The following is a 21,120-nucleotide window of genomic DNA, read 5'->3' on the forward strand; positions in this document are numbered from 1 at the left end:
TGTTTGTTAGCAGAGCAAACATACATTTGTTAAAGAAGACAATAAAGAGTGGAAGGGCCTCCAGGGGAGGCTGAACACAGTTCCCCACCTTCCCAGGCAGGACCTGACTGTGCAGCCACGCCCTGGCTTCAGCTCTGCTATTACAGCTGCTAGTGTGGCCACCACCGCATGTATTGCCCACTCGGGCAGTCTTGGAGTACTTGGCGATAGTCTCGGAGTTCAGCGACCCTACACGGCTGCTCGAAGTGTATCTGTGCACTTCTATCTTTTTTCTGGGGAGAAGTTCCCTAGCTTTGACTGGTTTCATGATCTCCAAAAAGATTAAAAGCTGCCCATTTCAAAACACAACTTCAAGTTGTAAACAGAAGTGAACTGCTCCTTGAGTCACAAATTCTTCCTGACACTGGCCACGGTGGCATACACTTCTAACCCCAGCACTGTGGAAGCAGAGGCAGGCAGAGAGAGCTCTATGAGTTCCAGGCCACCCTGCTGTATATCGTGAGTTCCAGGCTAGCCAGAGCAAGACAGTGAGACTGCGTCAAAAGTAAATAAATCTATCCCGGAAAGACTCCAGAGAAATTGAAGACTGTGTTATAAGCACCCAGAGAGCAAAGGGAGCAGCTTAAGTTCCGTATTTTTGTTATCAAGAACATACTCCCAGCTGGCCAACATGCCAAAACATCATTAAAAAATAAACACAGACAAGGGGTGTGGCTGTGGCTCAGTGGTACATGTCTAGCCCAGCTTACATAAACCCTAGGTTCAACCACAGCATCACTAAAAGAGACAAGAAACAGTAAAGAACCTTCTAGTATATTGTGTCATATCCCAAACACATTTGCTAATATTTACCTGGTTCAACCACAGAAGCAATGCTATATATGCCTCAGCTTAATACAAAGAAAGAATTCTCTAGCTAATGAAGTCACTAAGAGAATTCCAGGCCGTCTAATCTGAAACAGGGCCTTTCTTCCTCAGGGAGTTCAGGACTTCACAGTCACAACAGCGTTCGTCAGCGGGCAGTGGTGGCACACTGTAATCTCAACACCCAAGGAGGCAGAGGCTGGCAGATCTCTGTGAGTTCGAGGCCAGCCTGGTCTACAAATCAAGTCCAGGATACCCAAGGCTACACAGAGAAACCCTGTCTCAAAAAGCCCCAAAAAAGTTTTAGTCTGGGCTGGAGAGACAGCTCAGCTGTTGGTTCATGTGTACACTGCTTTTGTAGGGGACCCAAGATCCAGGGGCAGAGGAGAGCACTGGCAATCACATGACATACCCAAATCCATTCACACCACACGCTCAAAAATAACAACTGTTTTTAAAGTATTAGTCATAAAAATGTTTGTATGGTACACTGTTTTCCACAAGAATACTCAGGTTCAAGTTAAGTATGACCCTCAAACTTATACAAATCTAAGCTATAAATAAGTACAAAATGTAACTTCTATAGAAAAGGGAAGTTTCAAAGCATGTGCTCAGCTGGGCATGGTGGCGCATGCCTTTAATCCCCTCAAAATCCTGGGTTTTTGGTTTTTGTTTTTTTCAAAATAAAACAAAAGAGGACTAAGACTTAAAAAATAAAGGCAATTTAATCCCAGAACTCAGGGAGGCAGAAGCAGGTGGATTTCTGTGAGTTCGAGGCCAGCCTGGTCTACAAAGCAAGTCCAGGACATCCAGGAATAAAAAAAAAAAAAAACCAAAAGACGAATAAAAATATCAAAAAATTAATTTAGGAGTTGGGCTTGATGGCACATGCCTATAATCCAGAGAGGCAGAGGCAGGTGGATCTCTATGAGTTCAAGGCCAGCCTGGTCTACAAAGTGAGTCCAGGACAGGCGAGGCTACACAGAGAAACCCTGTCTCGAAAAAAAGAAAACAAGTCGGGCGTGGTGGCGCACACCTGTAATCCCAGCACTCGGGAGGCAGAGGCAGGCGGATCTCTGTAAGTTCGAGGCCAGCCTGGTCTACAAAGCGAGTTCAGGACAGCCAAGGCTACACAGAGAAACCCTGTCTCAAAAAAAGAAAGAAAGAAAGAAAGACAAACAGAAAACAAAACAACAACAACAAAAAACAAATCAAAGCATGTGCTCTGGAGAGCCAGACATGGGGTTTGAAGACCAATGATGCCGTCACAGCTAAGGCCTTCCTTAGTACTAACTCTTTCCATCTCATTAGACCTCACTTCCCCAATGCATATAAAAAGCCACCAATAATACTGACGGCTACTGACAATAAAGTGAGCTCTTGCTCTAGAATATGGAGGCACTTGACAAAGCCATTAGGACAATGCTATCCACACCAGCAAGCGGGCTGCCTGAGCTGTGCTCTGCATGGTGGTAAAACCTCTCCTTCCACTAGTCCTGCTCAGCTTCTGTCTTTGTAGTATAATCTATCAGGAATTCACTTGAAAAATAAACGATCACAGGGCATCAGAGAACCACAAGTTTGACAAACACCACAAAAGGATGGACAGCTGGCTGAGAAATATCAGTCTATGCTTTTCCACAAAGAAGTCATTATCTTCAGTGAACTATCAATAATGATTCAACAAATAAAACTGAATGTTAACTACAGAAGCAGGAGGGTAAACACAGGGCTGGAGAGACAGCTCAGCAGTTAGGAGCATTCACTGCTCTTGCAGAGGAGCTGAGTTCGGTTCCCCGCCCCCACATCCAACAGCTTCCACCTGCCTGTAACGCCAACTCCGGGGAATCAACAACCTTTTTTGCTTCCTTGAACACACACATGTACAGGCATATACACACAGTCACATAAACATAACACACACATGTACAGGCATACACACACAGTCACATATACACAACACACACATGTACAGGCATACACACACAGTCACATAAACATAACACACACATGTACAGGCATACACACACAGTCACATATACACAACACACACATGTACAGGCATACACACACAGTCACATATACATACACAGACACACACTTGCATATAATTAAGATTAAATAAATACATATTTTAAAAGATGCTAAGCTTATAGGTACTCACTTTACAATTCTTTCTACTTCTTGGTGTTTGAAAATGATTTATAATGAAATCCATAAATAAGAGCTGAATTTGTTTCCTTGGAATACTAATGATATTCCAATTACCTGGGTGTTTCAGCATTGTAAAGGTGCACTTGGTAATCTTAAAGAAATCCTTTTTTTACTTCAAGAGCAACATTTGGCTCCAATGGAGACCCTTTTAGCTAGCTAATGGGAGTAGATTCAAGCAGTACTTCCATCAACTAAAGTTAGCCAGCTGGGGAATTGCAAAGCTAATTTAAATACTTGCAGAAGTAGGAGAGAAGTTCTAAAGAGGAACTTCTGAAGGAAGCTGGGCATAATGAAAGAAGGTGTGGGTAGAAATATAACAAAGCAATTATGTACTCACACCAGGGCAAAGCCACTTCTACACAACACGCATAATGCTATCCGGCTCTGAGACACGCCAGAGGGATTGAGCGGCACTTAGTCCCTCAGAAGCCGTCTCCTTTAAAAGCAGACAACGAGCTTGTATAATTGTAAATAATAAAGTGCTTTTCAACTTCATACAGTAAAACACAAGGGCAGTGTGCCTCTAGAAGAGCCTACATTTTAAACTGACACAGACACTAGAAGACGGCCCGGTGGGCAAAGCACTTGATACATAAGCTTAAGGACCTGATTTCAGATCCCAGCAGCCATGCAAACAGCCAAGCACGGCTGTAAATGTGTGTGACTCCAGTAGTGGAGGATGGAGACAGGCAGACCCCAAGCTTCCTGGCCAGTCAGCCTCGCTGAAAAGTCGAACTTCTGGTTCTGTGAGAGATGCCGTCTCAAAAGGTTAACACACAGCGAAGGTAAGATCTCCAATGTCATCCCACAGCCTCTGCATGGACATGGACAGGCTTACAAACTACAATCTACATGCAACTCACACACACACACACACACACACACACACACACACACACACACACACACACACACGGTTTGCCAAAGCTATGGGACAACTGAATCCTCGTGCACCACTGCTAAGAACGCGACACAGCCGTGTTTCCTGTGCTGCCACTTCTACAGACCCCATCAACTCCACTTTTATGTTTCCCCACAGGAAATAAAAATATGCCCAGACAAATGACTACAGGTGAACAGTTCACTGCAGCTTTGGTCACAACATTCCAAAATTGAAAACAGACCAAATTTCTACCAAAAGGTGAAAGTAGGCCCTGGAGTAGGCTCAGCAGTTAAGAGCACTTGCTGTTCTTACAGAGAGCCCAGGGTCAGCTTCCAGCACCACATGGAGGCTCACAAGGGTTGGCCACTCCAGTGCCGGGGATCTGGTGCTCTGTTCTGGGCCCCACGACAACAGGCGTGCACACGGTGCACGCACATACATGCAAGCAAAACCCTCAAACACACTAAATAAGAATAAGCTAATTTTAAAAAAATATTTAAGATGTTTATATGTAAACATGGAAAAACTTATTTTAAGTGCAAAAGACAGATTCTTATACATTAAAAATTAAAAATATTATTCACCATGATTATAAACACCAAATATTTTGCCATAAGAAGGCATAAAATAGGCTAGGCATAATGGCACAGACTTTTACTGCACACACTTGAGAAGCAGAGGCCAGCAGAACTCTGAGTTTGAGACCAGTCTGGTACATAGAGCGCATACCAGGAGAGCTAAGGCTACACAGAAATATCCTGTCTCAACAAAAACAAGCAAACAAAAAAACTGAGAGGATGGAGAGATGGCTCAGTGGTTAAGAACACGTGCTGCTCTTCCTGAGACCTGTGTTTTATTCCCAGCACCCACATGGAGGCACACAACTGTCTGTAACTCTAGTCCTAAAGGATCCTACCGCGTCTCCTGGTCTCCGTGGGCACCTGGCATGCCCATCATGCACACACATGCAGGCAAATAACCATACACTTAAAAATAAATTGTGTGTACATACATATATATTATATATAGTGTGTGTGCATATATGCATATTACATATAGTGCTTGTGTGTATATGTGCACATGCACACGCTAGGGAGCCAGCAAGATGGCTCAGCAGGTGAAGGCACTAGCTGCAAGGACTGACAACCTGAGTTCAATATCCAGGACCAACGTGATGGAAGGAAAGAGCCAGCTGCTGAAAACTGTCCTTGGAGCACCGCGCGGTCATTGCGGCTTACATCAGCACAGGCACATGCAGCCCAAACGAACTAATGCCCAGGAGCTACCTTGGTCAGTAAAGTGCATGTCTCACAAGCATGAAGACCTGAGTTAGATTCGCAAAACCCACATTAAAAAACAAAACACCAGGCACAACAGGTATGGTGGTGCACGCCTTTAATTCTAGCACTCGGGAAGCAAAGGAGGTCAGTTCTGAGTTCAAGCCCAGTTTGGTCTACATAGCAAATTCCAGCCCTGCGAGCATACAGAACGAGAGCCTGAGCTTGTCTATGCACACACATCAGTGCAGAACTGTAATCCTAGTCTGTGGAGGTTAAAGACAACTAGATCCTTGGGCCTTGCTGACTAGCCAGTCCAGCCTCCTTGGTAACTTTTCAGGGCAATAAGAAACAATGTCTCAAAGGAAATGGACATCATTTTTTTCATGCCCATGTGTGTGTGAGTATACACGTGCTCAAGTGTGTGCACATGCATGTGGAAGCCCCAGGTTAATCTCAGGAATCCTTACCAGATGCACACCTTTTCTTTTTGAAACAGAGCTTCTCAGTCAAATCCGGAACTCACCAATATGCTAGTCAACTCGCTCAGTGCGCTCGCCTCCACTTTCCGAGGCTGTAATTGCATGGCCTGCCCACCGTGTGGCGTCTATGTGGGTTCCGGGGTCTGAACTCGAGTCCTCTTGCCTTTGTGGCCATCTGCGCCGCCTTCCCTAGCTGTGGACAGCATTTCTGAGGCTGACAGTCAATGTTCTTCTCTAGCCTGCACATGTGCGCACACGTGCACACACACACACAGACGTGCACACACACTTATACATGCGCACTTGAACATGCATGTACAAAACTTTGGAAAGGTGTACTATATAGAGATCTAGGCTATGAGTCAACAGTAGAGTACCTGCCTATCAACACATAATGCCCTGGGTTTGGATCTCCAGCACTGCTCAGAATAAGGAAGTAAAGAAATAAATAAGCAAAGAAGCAAGGATTGTAAAATTGAAATGTTAGGGTCAGTTGGTGGTGGCACATACCTTTAATCCCAGCATTTGGGAGGCAGAGGCAGGCGGATCTCTGAGTTTGAGGCCAGGCTGGTCTACAGAGTGAGTCCAGAACAGCCAGGGCTACACAGAGAAACCCTGTCTCAAAAAAAAAAAAGGAGAAGGAAAAAAGAAAATTTGGTTGCAGAGGGAAATCTGCTAGAATCCTAGCACTCAGTGTGAGGATCCTGAATTCAAGGCTTGTCCAAGCTACACAGCAAGTTCAAGACTAGCCTCTGAAACACAGTAAGGCCCTGTCTCCAAAAAAATATAAAACTAAAAAGAACAGAGCAGAAAAATCTATATACAACATTAAAGACATGGTCCATGAGTGGGGGAAAAAAAAAATCTAGCAAGCTAAACTTGACCTAAAATTAAAAATGTCTCTGTAAAAGACAAAGAATAAAAACATGTATCCAATAAAGTACTTGTATCTAAACACATAGCAAACTCTTAAAATCCAACAACCCAATTTATCACAAGTATTTACTTACTAGAGGGCATGGCATGTGCATGTCATTGGTGCACAGTGAATTCAGAGGATGACTGCTGGGAGTCAGTTCTCTCCTTCCACCATATGGGCCCCAGGGATCAAACCAAGGTTCCGGGCTTGGTGGCAAGTCCTCATCACGGAGGAATTCCAAATCAAAACAATCGCATGGCAATGAATAGAGCTAAAAGCCCATATCGATCAAGTCAAACACCAATGTGGAACAAATGCATTTGTCCTTGCTGCAAGAACGTAAAATGGTAACCCGTCAATCATGCTCCTATGTGTGGACCCAAAACAGGCACGCACACCCACACAAAAGCCTGTGCTCTACAGAAGCTGTGGCTCCAGCCTCTGCTTTTTCTTTTCTTTTTTTTTTTTTTTTTTTCGAGACAGGGTTTCTCTGTGTAGCCTTGGCCATCCTGGACTCACTTTGTAGACCAGGCTGGCCTCGAACTCACAGCGATCCACCTGCCTCTGCCTCCTGAGTGCTGGGATTAAAGGCTGCTTTGCTTAAGATGTAAACCCTGGCTCTCTATTTGCAAAGCAAATACTCTTAACCACTGATCCATCTCTTCAGCCCTTATCAATATTTTTATTTTTTAATTTTAATTTTATTTTAATTGTATGGGTAGTTTGCCTACATGTAGGCTTACCATTTGTGTCATAGAGGCCAAAAGAGGGTGTCCAACCCCTAAAATGGAAGTTACACAGTTGTAAGTCACCATGTGGGTGCAGGGTCCTCTGCAAGAACAGCCAGTGCACTTAACCCTCTCTCCAGCCCTTACCAATATTTTTAAAGCATTTCCAGCCAGGCATTATAGTACATGCCTTTAATCTCAGCACTCGAGGGGGCAGAAGCACGCAGATCTCTGTGAATTTGAGGCCAGTGTGGTCTATATAGTGAGTTCCAAGACAGCCAAGGCTATACAAAGAGGCCCAGACTCGAAATACAAAATGAAATGAAAAGTATATCCGTGTAGAAAATTGACACTGGGCCAAAGAAAGTTCCAGTAACAGTAAAAATTAGCCCTGGCAAAGCTCATCAAGTGTGTGTGTTGGTCAACACCCGATGCTCCCAAGTGGGGGAGGTGGGGATAACTGCTGTAGTAAGGCTTTACCTTGGCTATGTGTTCTCCCAAAGCATTTGCCTGAGGCAAGGGAAGTACAGAAAGCTCTCCTGCTTTCCAGCTTAGCACCTCTAGCCAGAACAAACAAGGTGTTATTGCTTAGGAAAGAATGAAAAGTTCCTCAAATCTGTAATTACAGGGCAATCCATTTACAAACACAATCTATTCAGGCAGACATATTTTCGGAAAATGAATCGTATTTGTCATTCAGGAAAGATATCTTTCAGACTATACAAATATAATCAAGCTACTCCGAAAGAGCATTTGGCAGCTGTCTGTGAAACCAACATGACCTTTCTTATCAACAATAAAGCCCAACTCCTTCATCTCACTCCGTTAGAATATAAAATTCCAGGGGCTGACAGCATGGCTCGGCTGGTCTGAGGGCACAGTGCTCTTTTGTTTGTTTGTTTGTTCTGAAACAGGGTTTCTCTGTGTAGCCCTGGATGTCCTAGAACTTGCTCTGTAGACCAGGCTGGCCTCAAACTCACCAAGATCCACCTGCCTCTGCCTCCTGAGTGCTGGGAGTAATGGAATGTGCCGCCTCCCCCAGCCTGAAGGTCAGTTTACACACATGTTTGGGTATGTGCGTGTGCACACGAGGTCTGGAAGAGGACACACATCTGGAGCCTGAGCTGCCAATGCCTGGGAGCCCCTACAATGCGGGTGCTAGAAACTGAACCTGCATCTTCTGCAAGAGCAGCCAGTGTTCCTAAGCACTGAGCCATCTCTCCAGCCCCTAAGGCTTACTGCTCTTTCAATTAAAAAGTGTCTTTTAATTATAGTATATACCATAAACACAGTATAAGTCTATAACAAAATATAAGCATAGTAAAACCCTCACAGTGCGTTTGTAGATGACTAAACTAGCAGAAGTGCATTTCCAAACCTTCCGAGGTCATCATATCTTCCACAACCTCCAAATAATCAGTCTGCCTCCCAAGTTTAGAAATAAAGTATATAACAGAGCCTAGACAGACACACAGACGTAATAACCTTCTGCTGTGTTAGGGGCAATTTCCTTCCTGTTTTCATTGAACGGCTCTGCAATAGCCAGCCTGACAGCAGCTGGAAGGAGCTAACGCCACAGACGGCTCTGTACTCTTCAAAAGGAAAGTCATCTTGAGTGCCAAGCCCACAGAATACATAGTTGTTCTTGTTTGTTTGTTTGTTTGTTTAAAGTCTGGTCTTGATCTGAGGTCTGACACACAAATCTATCACATTTTGGATAAAGCTAGGGGTATAACTCAATAGAATTTGAGTGCTTTAGTAAGCACAGGTCCTGGGTTTAACCCAAGCACAAAACAAAACAAAAAACAAGTTTCAAATAGCTTAGGCAAAAACAAATCATTTTTTAAAAAGATGTTTCTCCACTACTGGGCATAACAGCACATTCCTGAATCCCAGCACCCAACACTCACCCAGCACCCAGCACTCCATCTTCAGTGGAGATGGGAAAACATGGAGGACAGTCACCCTGGCTACACAGCAACCCAATAAAACAAAGCTGGGGAGGCAGAGGCAGGTGGATCTCATGAGTTCAAGGCCAGCTGGTCTACAAAGTGAGCTCAGGACAGCCAAGGCTACACAGAGAAACCCTGTCTCAAAAAAAACAAAACAAAACAAAACAAAACAAAAAACAAAGCTGGATGTGGTACTACGTGGAATGCAAGGAGGAAAATCAGAGTTCAGAGCAGCCAGATGGCAGAGGCAGGCAGGTATCTCAGAGTCTGAGGCCAGCCTGGTCTACAGAGTGAGTTTCAGGTCAGCCAGGGCTACACAGAGAAACCTTCACTTAAAAAACAAAACAGAAAAAGAAAAAGAGAGTGTTCAAGACCAGCTTCAGCTGGGAAAGTCACCTTTTTCATGTTGAAGACAACAGGCCTCAGGTTTACATTTTAGTGCCATGTTAACTTCTTGTCCTCAGTCATCTCAACTCCCACAAGATATAATGCCAAAATAAAGGATTTAAGATTTTTTTTTTTTTTTTTTTGGTTTTTCGAGACAGGGTTTCCTCTGTGTAGCCTTGGCCATCCTGGACTCACTTTGTAGACAAGGCTGGCCTCGAACTCTCAGCGATCCACCTGCCTCTGCCTCCCGAGTGCTGGGATTAAAGGCGTGCGCCACCACGCCCGGCTTTAAGATTTATTTTTATGCAGGTGTAAATGTGTGTGCCTGTGAGAGCTAACATGGGTGTCCAGAAGCCAGACGTGGGTGTTAGGTCACCAGAGCTGGAGTCACAGGTGGCTGTGAACTGTCATGTGGTGCCGGGAACTGAACTCTGGCTCTGCGGGAAAGAAGCTACTGCTCTTAACCCCTGAGCCATGTCTCCAATACCTGCAAGAGAAAATATTTAACTTTATGGTGTCATCTCCTCGTCAGCCAGACAGAGAACACGCCCGGAACAAGGACGGTGATACTGTAAGCACAGAGATAAGCATGAGCAAAATCATTTACAACCTAAGGTGACAGGAGACAGACATCCCAGAAGCTGATCTGAACTGAGGGGAAGTGTGGGAACAAATGCTCGGCGGCTTCTCATCAGCTGGGCCTAGCTGTGCGTCAGAGCTTCGCTGCTCTTAGCTCCGTGTGTGTGTGTGTGTGTGTGTGTGCACGTGCGTGCGTGCGTGTATACGTATGTACGTGTGTGTGTATATATACTATATATGTGTGTATATGTGTGTGTATGTATGTGTGTGTGTGTGTGTGTGTGTGTGTGTGTGTGTGTGTGTGTATGGTATAAGACAGTCAAAAGAGAAAAAATGGTCTGTAATTCTTTTCAATCCAATAGCAATTTTTTTCTCACTTCAGCCATGGAAATCTATTCAACCAAATAAAAACTAAATGTGTGGGAAAGTATAAGTAACAAATATATACACAACTGTATTCCCAGCACCTCAGAAGAACAAAATCCAACCTTGTTAGTCTGGTGGTGGTGGCGGCAACCACATTTAATCCTAGCAGAGGCAGGCAGATCTCTGAGTCTACAAAGCGAGTTATGGGACTGCTAGGGCTACACAGATAAACCCTGTCTCGGGGAGAAAAAAATCCAAACTTGTTAGCACAGCTTTCAAGGCCTTTTTGTGTCTCCTTGGCAGAAACTGCCATCCTTTCCAGTGTCTATGGCGCAGCCTGTAAGCAGCGGCTTGAGGCCCTTGCTAGCTTTTTAAGGACTGCGTGCGTCTCCCTCCCTTCAGTCAGACCCTGAGCCTGTGAGGCCAGTCCTCCTTCTCTACTACTGAAATGAGACCGCCCTTCAGTCTACTGAAAGCCAGCAGGAGCCAGTGGGAAGGCTCTGGGGAAAGCAGTTGCCTCAAAAGCCTAATACCCTGAGTTCAATTGAGGAACTCAGTTGAAGGAAAGAGCTGACTCCTGAAAGTTGCCCTGTGATCTACACACACACACACAGTGTCTGTTACATGCACTAACACAAATTCTTTTAATTCTGTAAAAGCTTTCTGTGAACTGTCCATCTTCAGTGTATCTACTCTCACCTCTAAACCCCACTCTGGCTCTCACTCACCCCTTAGTTCATTTTCACAGAGTGAACTGTTTCTAGTGCCTCCTCCACTCAAAGCAAGCTTCTCATGGCAGAAGGCCAGGCATCCCAACTCACAAGCTAGTGATCGCTGCTTATACTTTGTGCCCAACAGTGGAACCAGTCAACATGCAGTAACTGTGAGTCAACAGGAGGGGAAATGATGTTTAAATTATTGTATTTAGGGCTAGAGATAAGCTCACGGGTGGTAGACCACCTGCCTAGCACGCAGAAGGCCTAGCACCCTCAGGATGAACAAATGAGTGTTTTCAGAGAACGGACATGACCCAACAAGCACTCAAACAACAAAACCCAAATAGTGAATAGTGAGCTGGCAACACGATAGCTCACTGGGAAATGCCCTTACTGGGAAAGCCTGCCCTGAGTTCTAGCAGAACCCATGTAAAGCGGACAGAGAGAATGTGGGCTCTACAAAGTTACATGCTACTAATAAAAATTTAAAAGATACTGCTTTTAAATAGAAAGTGAAAAGTTGACCACTGTACAAAAACAGAAAACAGTAAATAGTTTTGGTGAAACTTACTTTGGGTGGTTTGATTGGCACTTGCTGCTGTTAAGTGTTGGTTTGTATGTACACTGAGTCAAATGTAAAAGGTACTGCAAATTTGGTTTTCTGTTTTATATTTTGGTTGTTTTGTTTCTGAGATAGGATCTCTCTATGTAGCACAGGCTGGTTAAAACTCAAGATCCACTTACCTCAGTCTCCTGAGTGCAAGGAATACAAACCTCCTTGTTGGTGTTTTAAAAAAGTTTTTTGTTTAGTTGGTTGGTTGGTTGGATGGATGGATGGATGGATGGATGATTAGATGGATGGATGGTTGGATGAATGGATGGATGGATGGATGAGGTGGATGGATGGATGGTTGGAGGAATGGATGGATGGATGGATGGATGAATGGATGGATGGATGAATGGATGGATGGATGAGGTGGATGGATGGGTGGATGATTGGATGGATGAATGAGGTGGATGGATGGATGGATGAATGAGGTGGATGGATGGATGGGTGGATGGATGGATGGATGGTTCTTTGAGACAGGGTTTCTCTGTGTAGCCCTGGCTGTCCTCGAACTCTGTAGACCAGGCTGGCCTCAAACTCACAGAGCTCTGCCTGCCTCTTCCTCTCATGCTGAGATGAAAGGCATGTGCCACCACTACCAGGCCTGGTTTTTAAAAAGCTCTTAACACTGCCTAAAGATTGTTTTTTTGCCAGTTGAACAGAATGAGCCTAGGTGGCTCTAAGTTACACAACCACAATAGTCTGTCCATAATGCCATCATCCAGTGAATAATCTCAGCACAGATTCTGTTCTGTTATGATCACAGATTATTTGTCAGTTAAATATCTGTATCTATCTACCATTTCATAAGAATTATTCCCACTGAAATTTAGCTTCTAAAATACTTATCTGTGAGAGGACAAGAACAAGCCCTCACCTAAAACAAACTGAAATTAACTAATAAATTAGTGGTGGCTGAAAAGATTACTGTTTACCACAAATTAAAAACTCGCCTTTGAGCAGGGCATGGTGGCGCATGCCTTTAATCCCAGCACTAGGGAGGCAGAGGCAGGTGGATTACTGTGAGCTCGAGGCCAGCCTGGTCTACAAAGTGAGTCCAGGACAGCTAAGGATACACAGAGAAACCCTGTCTCAAAAAAACAAAAAAAAACCAAAAAACAAAAAACTCGCCTTTGAAGCAAGCCTCTCCACCGCCTCTGCATCAGCTCCTGTCTATAGTTTCTGCTCTGTTTGAGCTCCTGTCCTTGCTGCTTTTTTCTTTTCTTTTCTTTTTCTTTCTTTCTTTCTCCCCCCGCCCCCCTCGCCCCAGACAGGGTTTCTCTGTGTAGCCTTGACTGTCCTGGACTCGTTTTTGTAGACCACGCTAGCCTTGAACTCACAGCGATCCACCTGCCTCTGCCTCCCGAGTGCTGGGATTAAAGGTGAGCGCCACCACTGCCTGGCTTCCTTACTGCTTTTAATGATGAACTGCTATATGGAACTGAGAGTGAAATAAACCTTTTTCTTCTCCGCACCTCACCCCCCAAAAAAACTAGTCATTATGCAACTAATCAAAGTTTCTCTTTTTGGGGGTGGTGTTGGATCTCTCTATGTAGCCCTGGCTGGCCTGGAACTTACTATATAGACCAGGCTGGCCTCACACTCTGAAATATCAACCTGCCTCTATCTCCCAAATCCTGGGATTAAAGGCATGTGCCGCCATGGCCAAAAGGCCTTTACTTGGTCACAGCAGCCCATAAAAGCAGTCCCTGAGGGACAGCAATACAGCTTTTGGGTTTACTATTGTTTGCAGCCTCAGTATATGAGACTAAAAGTGTTTTTAAGTAGCAAGTATGACTGTCATGTGTCCTTTGCTGGCAACAGAGAAAAGGCTGCAATGACAGGGCACAGAAAGCCTCAGCCTCTAATCCACTTAACAACATGAGATAAAGAATAAATAAAAACGTAAGCCACAAGTCACAAATAGAAACAAGGTTCAACACTATCCATTTTTACAGGAATGCAACTTGATTTTAAGTAACTAGTTACCATCAACAATAGCCTACTAGCCTACAGGCGGATGTCTGTGAGTTCGAGGCCAGCCTGGTCTAGAAAGTGAGTCCATGACAGCCAGGGCTCTGTGTAACAGAGAAACCCTGTCTCGTTAAAAAAAAAGAAAAGAAAGAAAGAAAAAGAAAGAAAGAGACAAGAATAGCCTACTAGGCCGGACAATAGTGAGGCACATCTTTCATCCTAGCATGGGAGACAGAGGCAGGCAGATTACTATAAAATCAAGGCCACCCTGGTCTACAAAGAGAGTTCCAGGATAGTCAGGGTTACACAGAGAAGCCCTGTCTTAAAAACCCAATAAATAAATAAATAAAAGCTGACTACCCCAAGATCCTACACAGCTGTGGAGCTGTGGAGCTGGTGGCAGCTGGTGGCTGCTGCTGAGGGAGGAAGCTACTTTTCTTTAGGAGTGTGGCCACTGGGAGGCTCCCCCATGCCCTTGTAGATGACCTACATCTGTACCCACATGCACAGCACAGACCAGGCTGACTGGGCTAAAAATTATCTAATTAATTATAGAAGGAGGAGCCGGGCGTGGTGGCGCACGCCTTTAATCCCAGCACTCGGGAGGCAGAGGCAGGCGGATCGCTGTGAGTTCGAGGCCAGCCTGGTCTACAAAGTGAGTCCAGGATGGCCAAGGCTACACAGAGAAACCCTGTCTCGAAAAAACCAAAAAAAAAAAAAAAAAAAAAAAAAAAAAAAATTATAGAAGGAGGACATGAAGTTGGAGAGGAGATATCATGGGGTATCCTAACGGGAGTGGGAAGGAAGAACTGGGGTAGAAATGATCAAGATACACTGTATACACATGTGAAACTTCCAAAGAATAAATAAAAATCAAGGAAGTTGACTATTAACAGTCAATAACCAAAACACACTTTTAAATGGGAAAGATCCGACGAGCTGGATTTCATTCTGGTTGCCACTCAATGCAGCGCTCTTCTCCCAAACAGGGATAATCTTCCTCCTAGCCACTCAGCAAGCGGTCACTACACATTTGACTAGGGATTCACTGAGCATCCTCGTTAGCAGGGTCCCTGCCCTGAGAGCTTTAACTGTCACACTCAAGAAGGCTAGCCTGAAGCTCAAATGCACACGCACTGCACTGCAGACTGTAACACACCACAGACACTGTGGTCTGGCACAGTGACGGTTATCATTTGTTTTCCTTCTCTTAACTGTACGTCTAAGCTGCAGGACAACAGCAAGATCCACTCAAGTAAGTGCAACTGGACAGACTGGGCCAGGTGGTGGCGGCAGCAGCACACACCTTTAATCCCAGCACTCACGAGGCAGAGGCAGGTGGATCGCTGTGAGTTCAAGGACAGCCTGGTCTACAAAGTGAGTCCAGGACAGCCAAGGTTACACAGAGAAACCCTGTCTCAAAAAAAACAAAAAACAAACAAAACAAAACAAAAGCTGGACAGACTATTTGGTAAAGAAAGCTGGCTTCCCCTGAGTTTGGAATCCAGAGGTAATTAAGTCACCATGTGTTAGCAAAGCCCTAGCTAGTGCCTCCCAGCATAGCCACTGTGCTTGCTTTCTCAGCACAGCGGGCTGAGGACCATCGAGAATAGACCATAGCTATCATGTGTTCTGGGAATGTGACTTAGCATGTGAGTTACATTCCCTATACTTGGCAAAGGAGTTGCAAAGATTTCTAGCCTTATGCAAGACCCACCTGCAAATCTGTGTATCTGGCTAGCACGCCCCTCCCACCCCACCCCAGGGATTCTCGTGAATACCACCACAGTGTAAGAACTTTCCCATAATCATTCCTTTTGCTCAAATCATTATTATCAATATTATAAATCAAACTATTATCCAAGTCTACCTGAAAGATCTGAGCCAAAGAGAAATGAGTCAACTTTTTAAAAGGTTCTTAAGATACTCAACAGTCACTGTTTCATGACTCACTCAACTGCAAAAATACTTACTGCATCAAACTTTATTTATTTATTTTGTATTTTGTTTTTCGAGACAGGGTTTCTCTGTGTAGCCTTGACTGTCCTGGACTCACTTTGTAGACCAGGCTGGCCTCGAACTCACAGAGCTCTGCCTGTCCCTGCCTCCCGAGTGCTGGGATTAAAGGCGTGCGCCACCACGCCCCGCTGCATCAAACTCTTTTATCAATTACTTTCAAACATTCACATGAAATAAAACAAACAAACAAAAAGACCCTCAATAAACAAATTGTTCAACATAATTTCTCTTATGCTTTAATCTTCAGAAGGAAAAGCTGATGGGCACATCACTAGGAGGCTACTAAGGAGGAACGCATACACTCTCACCAACATAAGTGCATCATGACTGTGAATGCTTACAAGCCAACCGTAAAGGTCCGTGCTTGAAATCCACGCTCTGCAGAGCAATTTGGCAGGTGACAGTGTTTGCTGTGTAAACCTGACCAGCTGAGTTCGGTTCCTGGAACTCACCTAAAAGATGGATGCACTGATGAAAACGACTGTAACCCCAGCAGCCTGTATGGGGAGAGATGAGGTAGAGACAGGAGAATCTGCCCTAACTTAGAGAACTAACTCCTCAAAGTGTGTCCTGTGCAAAGATCACAGTATCGGGCTAAAAAAGGCAACAAGCCTAATCTCAAACCTGTAGGCGGCTCCATGCGCACTGCACGCAGCCACTCTCCTGAAGGCCCTCAGACCCTAAGCTCACAGAAACTAACCTGAAGTCAGTTATTTCACTTACTATGTAATTAGCATGAAGAGCTGTTTATTTTGGTTCTATTTGTTGGAAGCCTCGAGGTACGTGCACATCAAAGGGAAGACACATTACACTGGGAGAAATTACAAGGTGTAGACCAACACTGTTAGTCAAGAAAACTTTCCATCTGCAGTAAATACTAGAGCCCAGAGGGCTTCTTCACACTGTAGAGCCAAGCCCTGCAATAGGACTCTCTTAAGCCAGTCACAGTCTAGCCAGCCTTGAAAGGAAAGCAAGTGAGCCAAGGCTGGCTCCAGGTGAGTTTGACCACTACCCCAGGACTCGGGGAGCCTTGCTAGGCAGACGCCAAGAGCAGCACAAAGAACTGGGTCCTCTCATTGAAGCCCAAGTCTGTGTCCCACCTCTAACAGTCGTCCAAACAACGGTGACATGAAAACTGGAGTGAAAGCTATCTTCATGTAGCGAAGTGTGTTTAAAACAGAGAGAAATCTCAAACCTCAATTACCAAGGTCCAGACACCTTCCTGTGACCTGGTGCCCAGTGACCAAGCGGCATAGTAATCACCCACCCATCCCTAACTCAGACCCCATCAACATGGGGAGCTTCCTGGACAGCGGAGAGGCTAACTTAAGGACTTTGGCTAAGAAAAGCTGAAAAGCTCAGGCTGGAAACAGAGCTGACCTGGCGGAGTGCTTGCCTAGCAAACATGGTGCCCTAAGTCCCTGGGCTCCACCCTCAGCAGCACACAAACCCAGCAGAGTGGCCACACATCTCTAATCCCAGGACTCAGCAGGTGCAGGTAGGACGACCACAAGTTCAAGGTCTTCCTAAGCTACATACAGAGTTTGAGGGCAGCAGGGCCACATGAGAGCCTGCCTCAGAGAAATGAGTAAGTCTCTAAAGCTGAGATAGTAGCTGATTTTTCTCCTCACACTTGAAAAACTAAAAGAGAAGGGGGGAGGACAGAGGGAGGGAGGGAGGGAGGGAAGGAGGGACTAAGGGGGGAGGGCGGGAAAGCTGAGCAGATCTCAGGAGTCACCAACTGGCTTAGAATTGCCACTTCTACTGTTTCTACAACAGTACTGTAGAAATTTCAAACGATTTTGAATTTTTAAAAAGAATCAGAGTACAAACAGCTGGAAGGGCACAAAGCCTGCACCATGAATCTTTTCTATCATTCATCTAGACAGTGTTTCTTTACCCTGCTAACAAAAATGACAAAAACTTCTCTCACTACCAAGAACAGTACCAAAAACATTAACTTTTCCTTCCTAGGCTCCTGGCCTGTAATCATGCCTCAGGCAAACTGCCCCCCAGGGCTCCCCACATCACTCGGGTCTTCTCTACAGTGCCTAGTGCACAGCCGGTCTCTCTGCTGCAGACTACAGCACCGGCAGAAGGCCACCAGCTATGGTTGTTGACTTATACACACATGGCAGATGACATTAGCTGTAGTTTCATTGTTTGGGGTCCTATACAGCAAATGACCTAGAACTTTAATACACTTAGAACTTTATATATTTTAAATCTAAAAAAAGTAAAGAGCCGAATCAAAGTTAATTTCCAAAGGGAAAGCAAAATGACAATTTTAAAAATTTCTATTAGAAGAAACAATCAGCCACAAATCTTGAGTTATCTAGAAAAGGAATACCTGGGTGCCCAGGTAAGAGACATCAAAAACTCATTACTGTATTCATATCTTAATGCTCTCCACAAAGACTAACAATATACTGTCAGGGAATATGAGAGAATAGTCTGTGCATCCAAGGCTACACAGAGAAAGCCTGTCTCAAAACACAAAAAACAAAAACAAAGGAAGTCTGTAATAGAATAATAAAAAAGCCAAGCACCTATTTCCAGACAGGTCAGAAGAAAAGTACCAGCTCTCCAAACACACAAACACAAGCATTAGTCAGCTCCTCTTTCTTGAAGTGGAAAAAATGAGGAAATAAAATGAATGATTCCACGGAGTAATAGTAATGGGCACAAAAATGGAAAAAGGGGGGGGAGCAGGGCGGGCTCCTCTACAGGAACAGACTTCCACCAGACCTTACGTGCGCAGACCGTAAGTGAATCTGTCTTACAAAATGAAAAACGGGCAGCTGTGGAAATTACAATTAAAATGAAATGTTTAACCTTGTCTCAAAAAAACAAAAAACAAAAAATAAAATGAAATGTTTAAAAGGAAGATGAAAGACAGACCTACGTGGGTAAATACCACCAGGGGAGGAGAGAGCTTGTGTGTGGTGGCGAGGAGAGCGACACAGGAAAGATGCCCAAACGGGCTTGAAGGACAATGAGAGCGCACAGCACCTACATGTCAACCAATACCGCTATACAATTTAGTACAAAGTCCAAAAAAAATCACAGACACAACACAGCATGGGGCAGTGGGGGTCTGCGTTCAAGCTGCCAGGCCAAGGCAACATGCGGGGAGCTTTACGGGGTTGTGCTGTTGGCAGGGAAGGCTGAAGGAATACACGAGAAGCTATCTAGAGGAACAAATAATATGAAGTGTAGGACTGCAACCGCGCGGGGCAGAAGGCACGTGCAGAGGGCGAAAGACCTAAGGCGACCGACCGCAGTATGCGGGAAGTCGGAGCCGAGAGAGCGCTACCATCAGCCGAACTCCCAAAGTGTAAGGAGTGGTGCACGTGGGAAGCCAGGGAGCCAGAAAACGGGTGCACTCACAGGAATGCGGCCATGGAGAAACCAGACTGAAATTCAGGGTGCAATTATCAGGATCAGAATAAAAACGAGTGTCAACCCTTCCTTCCCCCCACACCCCCCAAAAAAACCCGCATGCGATGATAAAAGGCCAAGAGGTGGGTGCAAAAAAATGTCAGTGTGCTTTACCATAACGGGGAGTAACTAAGGAGAGGGAGAATGGGGAAGAGATGACGCCTGCAGAGGAGAAGGGAGCTGACCACGGGCCTTGCCGGGGCTAGAGGGCAGAAGGGACAATCCACGGGGTCTGAGGGGAGTGGCAGAGGCCGGGAAACTAGGATGCCAATGGCGAGAACTTGGGGAGGGCACAGTACCGGCTAGGTCGAGAAGGGGAGAAGGCAAGGGGGTTGAGATCAGCCCAAAGGCACGGATGGGGGGACAGCGGGGAGGAGCCCTGGGGTGGTGGGCCAAGGGCACAAACTGCAAACGCCCGGAAAGCAAGAGGCTCCACGCCGGGCCGCGGGGAAGGGTGGGGGTGGCGGGGTCGCAAGCAGGCTCGAGGGCTGGGGGTGGGGGCTGAGGCCGGGGTGACAGGGTGCGGGCCGGGACAGGAGGAGGAGGGTAAGGGGTACGGGGCGTGGCGGCCGCGGTACTCACACCTCCAGGATGCGGTCCCCCTTGCGCACTCCGGCCCGGTCGGCCGCCCCTCCGGGCAGCACGGCGCTCACATGCTGCAGCGGCGCGTACAGCTCCCCGTTGATGCTCCGCAGCTGCCCGCCCTCGCTCACTTGGCCCCGCACGTTGAAGCCGTAGCCGGACTCGGACTTGACGATGCGCACGACCCGCGGGCCGCCGCCGCCTCCCCCGCCGCCGTTCCCGGCGCAGTGGAGCCCAGACCCCCCGCCGCCGCCGCCGCCTCCATTCCGGTGAGGGGCTGAGGGGTGAATCCCTTCCCCGTCCTCGTCCGCCATCTTGCGAGCAAGCGAGCCGTCCCTCGCTCGCCGCCGCCGCCGCCGCCCCCCCACCCCCGCCTCCACTTCACGCCTCCACTCCTCCTGCGCGCGCCCGCCCCCTTCGGCAGCCGCGCGACCCTGGCGCGCGCGCCCGGGCTCCGCCGAAGGCTGGAGCGAGTCGTCCGCCGCGCTGCTGCCGGGGGCGTTGGGGGGAAAAAAAGGGGGAGCAGGGGCGTGGGGAAGCGAACGGTTGGGCGCTGCGGGGCCTCCTGGGAGATGTAGTACTGGGAAGGGATGCATGACGCATCCGGGAACAAAGTCTTCTGGGAGTTGTAGTTTATTGGGCTTTGGGCTCTGGTAGAAGTTTTCCTCGGTTGGGCAGTGCGCATCTTGTTTTGTGTTGGAGACCGCGTTTCCCTGTGCAGCCCTGGCTGGGCTGGACCAGCTCTGTAGACCACCCTGGTCTCGAACTCGGAGACTTCACCTGCCTCTGCCGCCAGAGTGCTAGGTATTACGTCTGGCCACTAGCTGATTTCTGTGATCCATCACAGCCTTAAATTGCTCATTCCATTTGTATGTACTTGGCCGACGTCCCAGCAACCAAGTGTTACAACCAGATCGTGAATTTGGTTCCTTATCTCATGTATTAGGAAACGGAACCTTAGCATGACCAAAGTGAAGCGGCAGTTATGTAACGAGATTTAAAAAACTCAGTTACTTTTGCACAACTTTCTTTTCATGTATTGCAACTTCACAAAAACGACATATAGACATACAAAAAGGCATGGGGGGGGATAGGGGGTGGGGAACAACAGCCTCCATCACCAAAAACTG

At 46.3% G+C, this 21,120-nt stretch overlaps 1 protein-coding gene across 1 annotated transcript in view; it reads right to left on the bottom strand.

Moving 5' to 3' along the window:
* Snx27 (sorting nexin 27) overlaps positions 1-20,304 on the bottom strand; it is a 69,351-nt gene extending 49,047 nt beyond the window's left edge. The window contains 1 exon segment of the mRNA XM_051157676.1: positions 19,991-20,304. Coding sequence (XP_051013633.1) covers positions 19,991-20,304 — 314 coding nt within the window.
* Positions 20,305-21,120: the final 816 nt, after the last annotated feature.

The sequence above is a fragment of the Acomys russatus genome, chromosome 15 (assembly GCF_903995435.1).
Source record: "Acomys russatus chromosome 15, mAcoRus1.1, whole genome shotgun sequence".
NCBI lineage: Eukaryota > Metazoa > Chordata > Mammalia > Rodentia > Muridae > Acomys > Acomys russatus.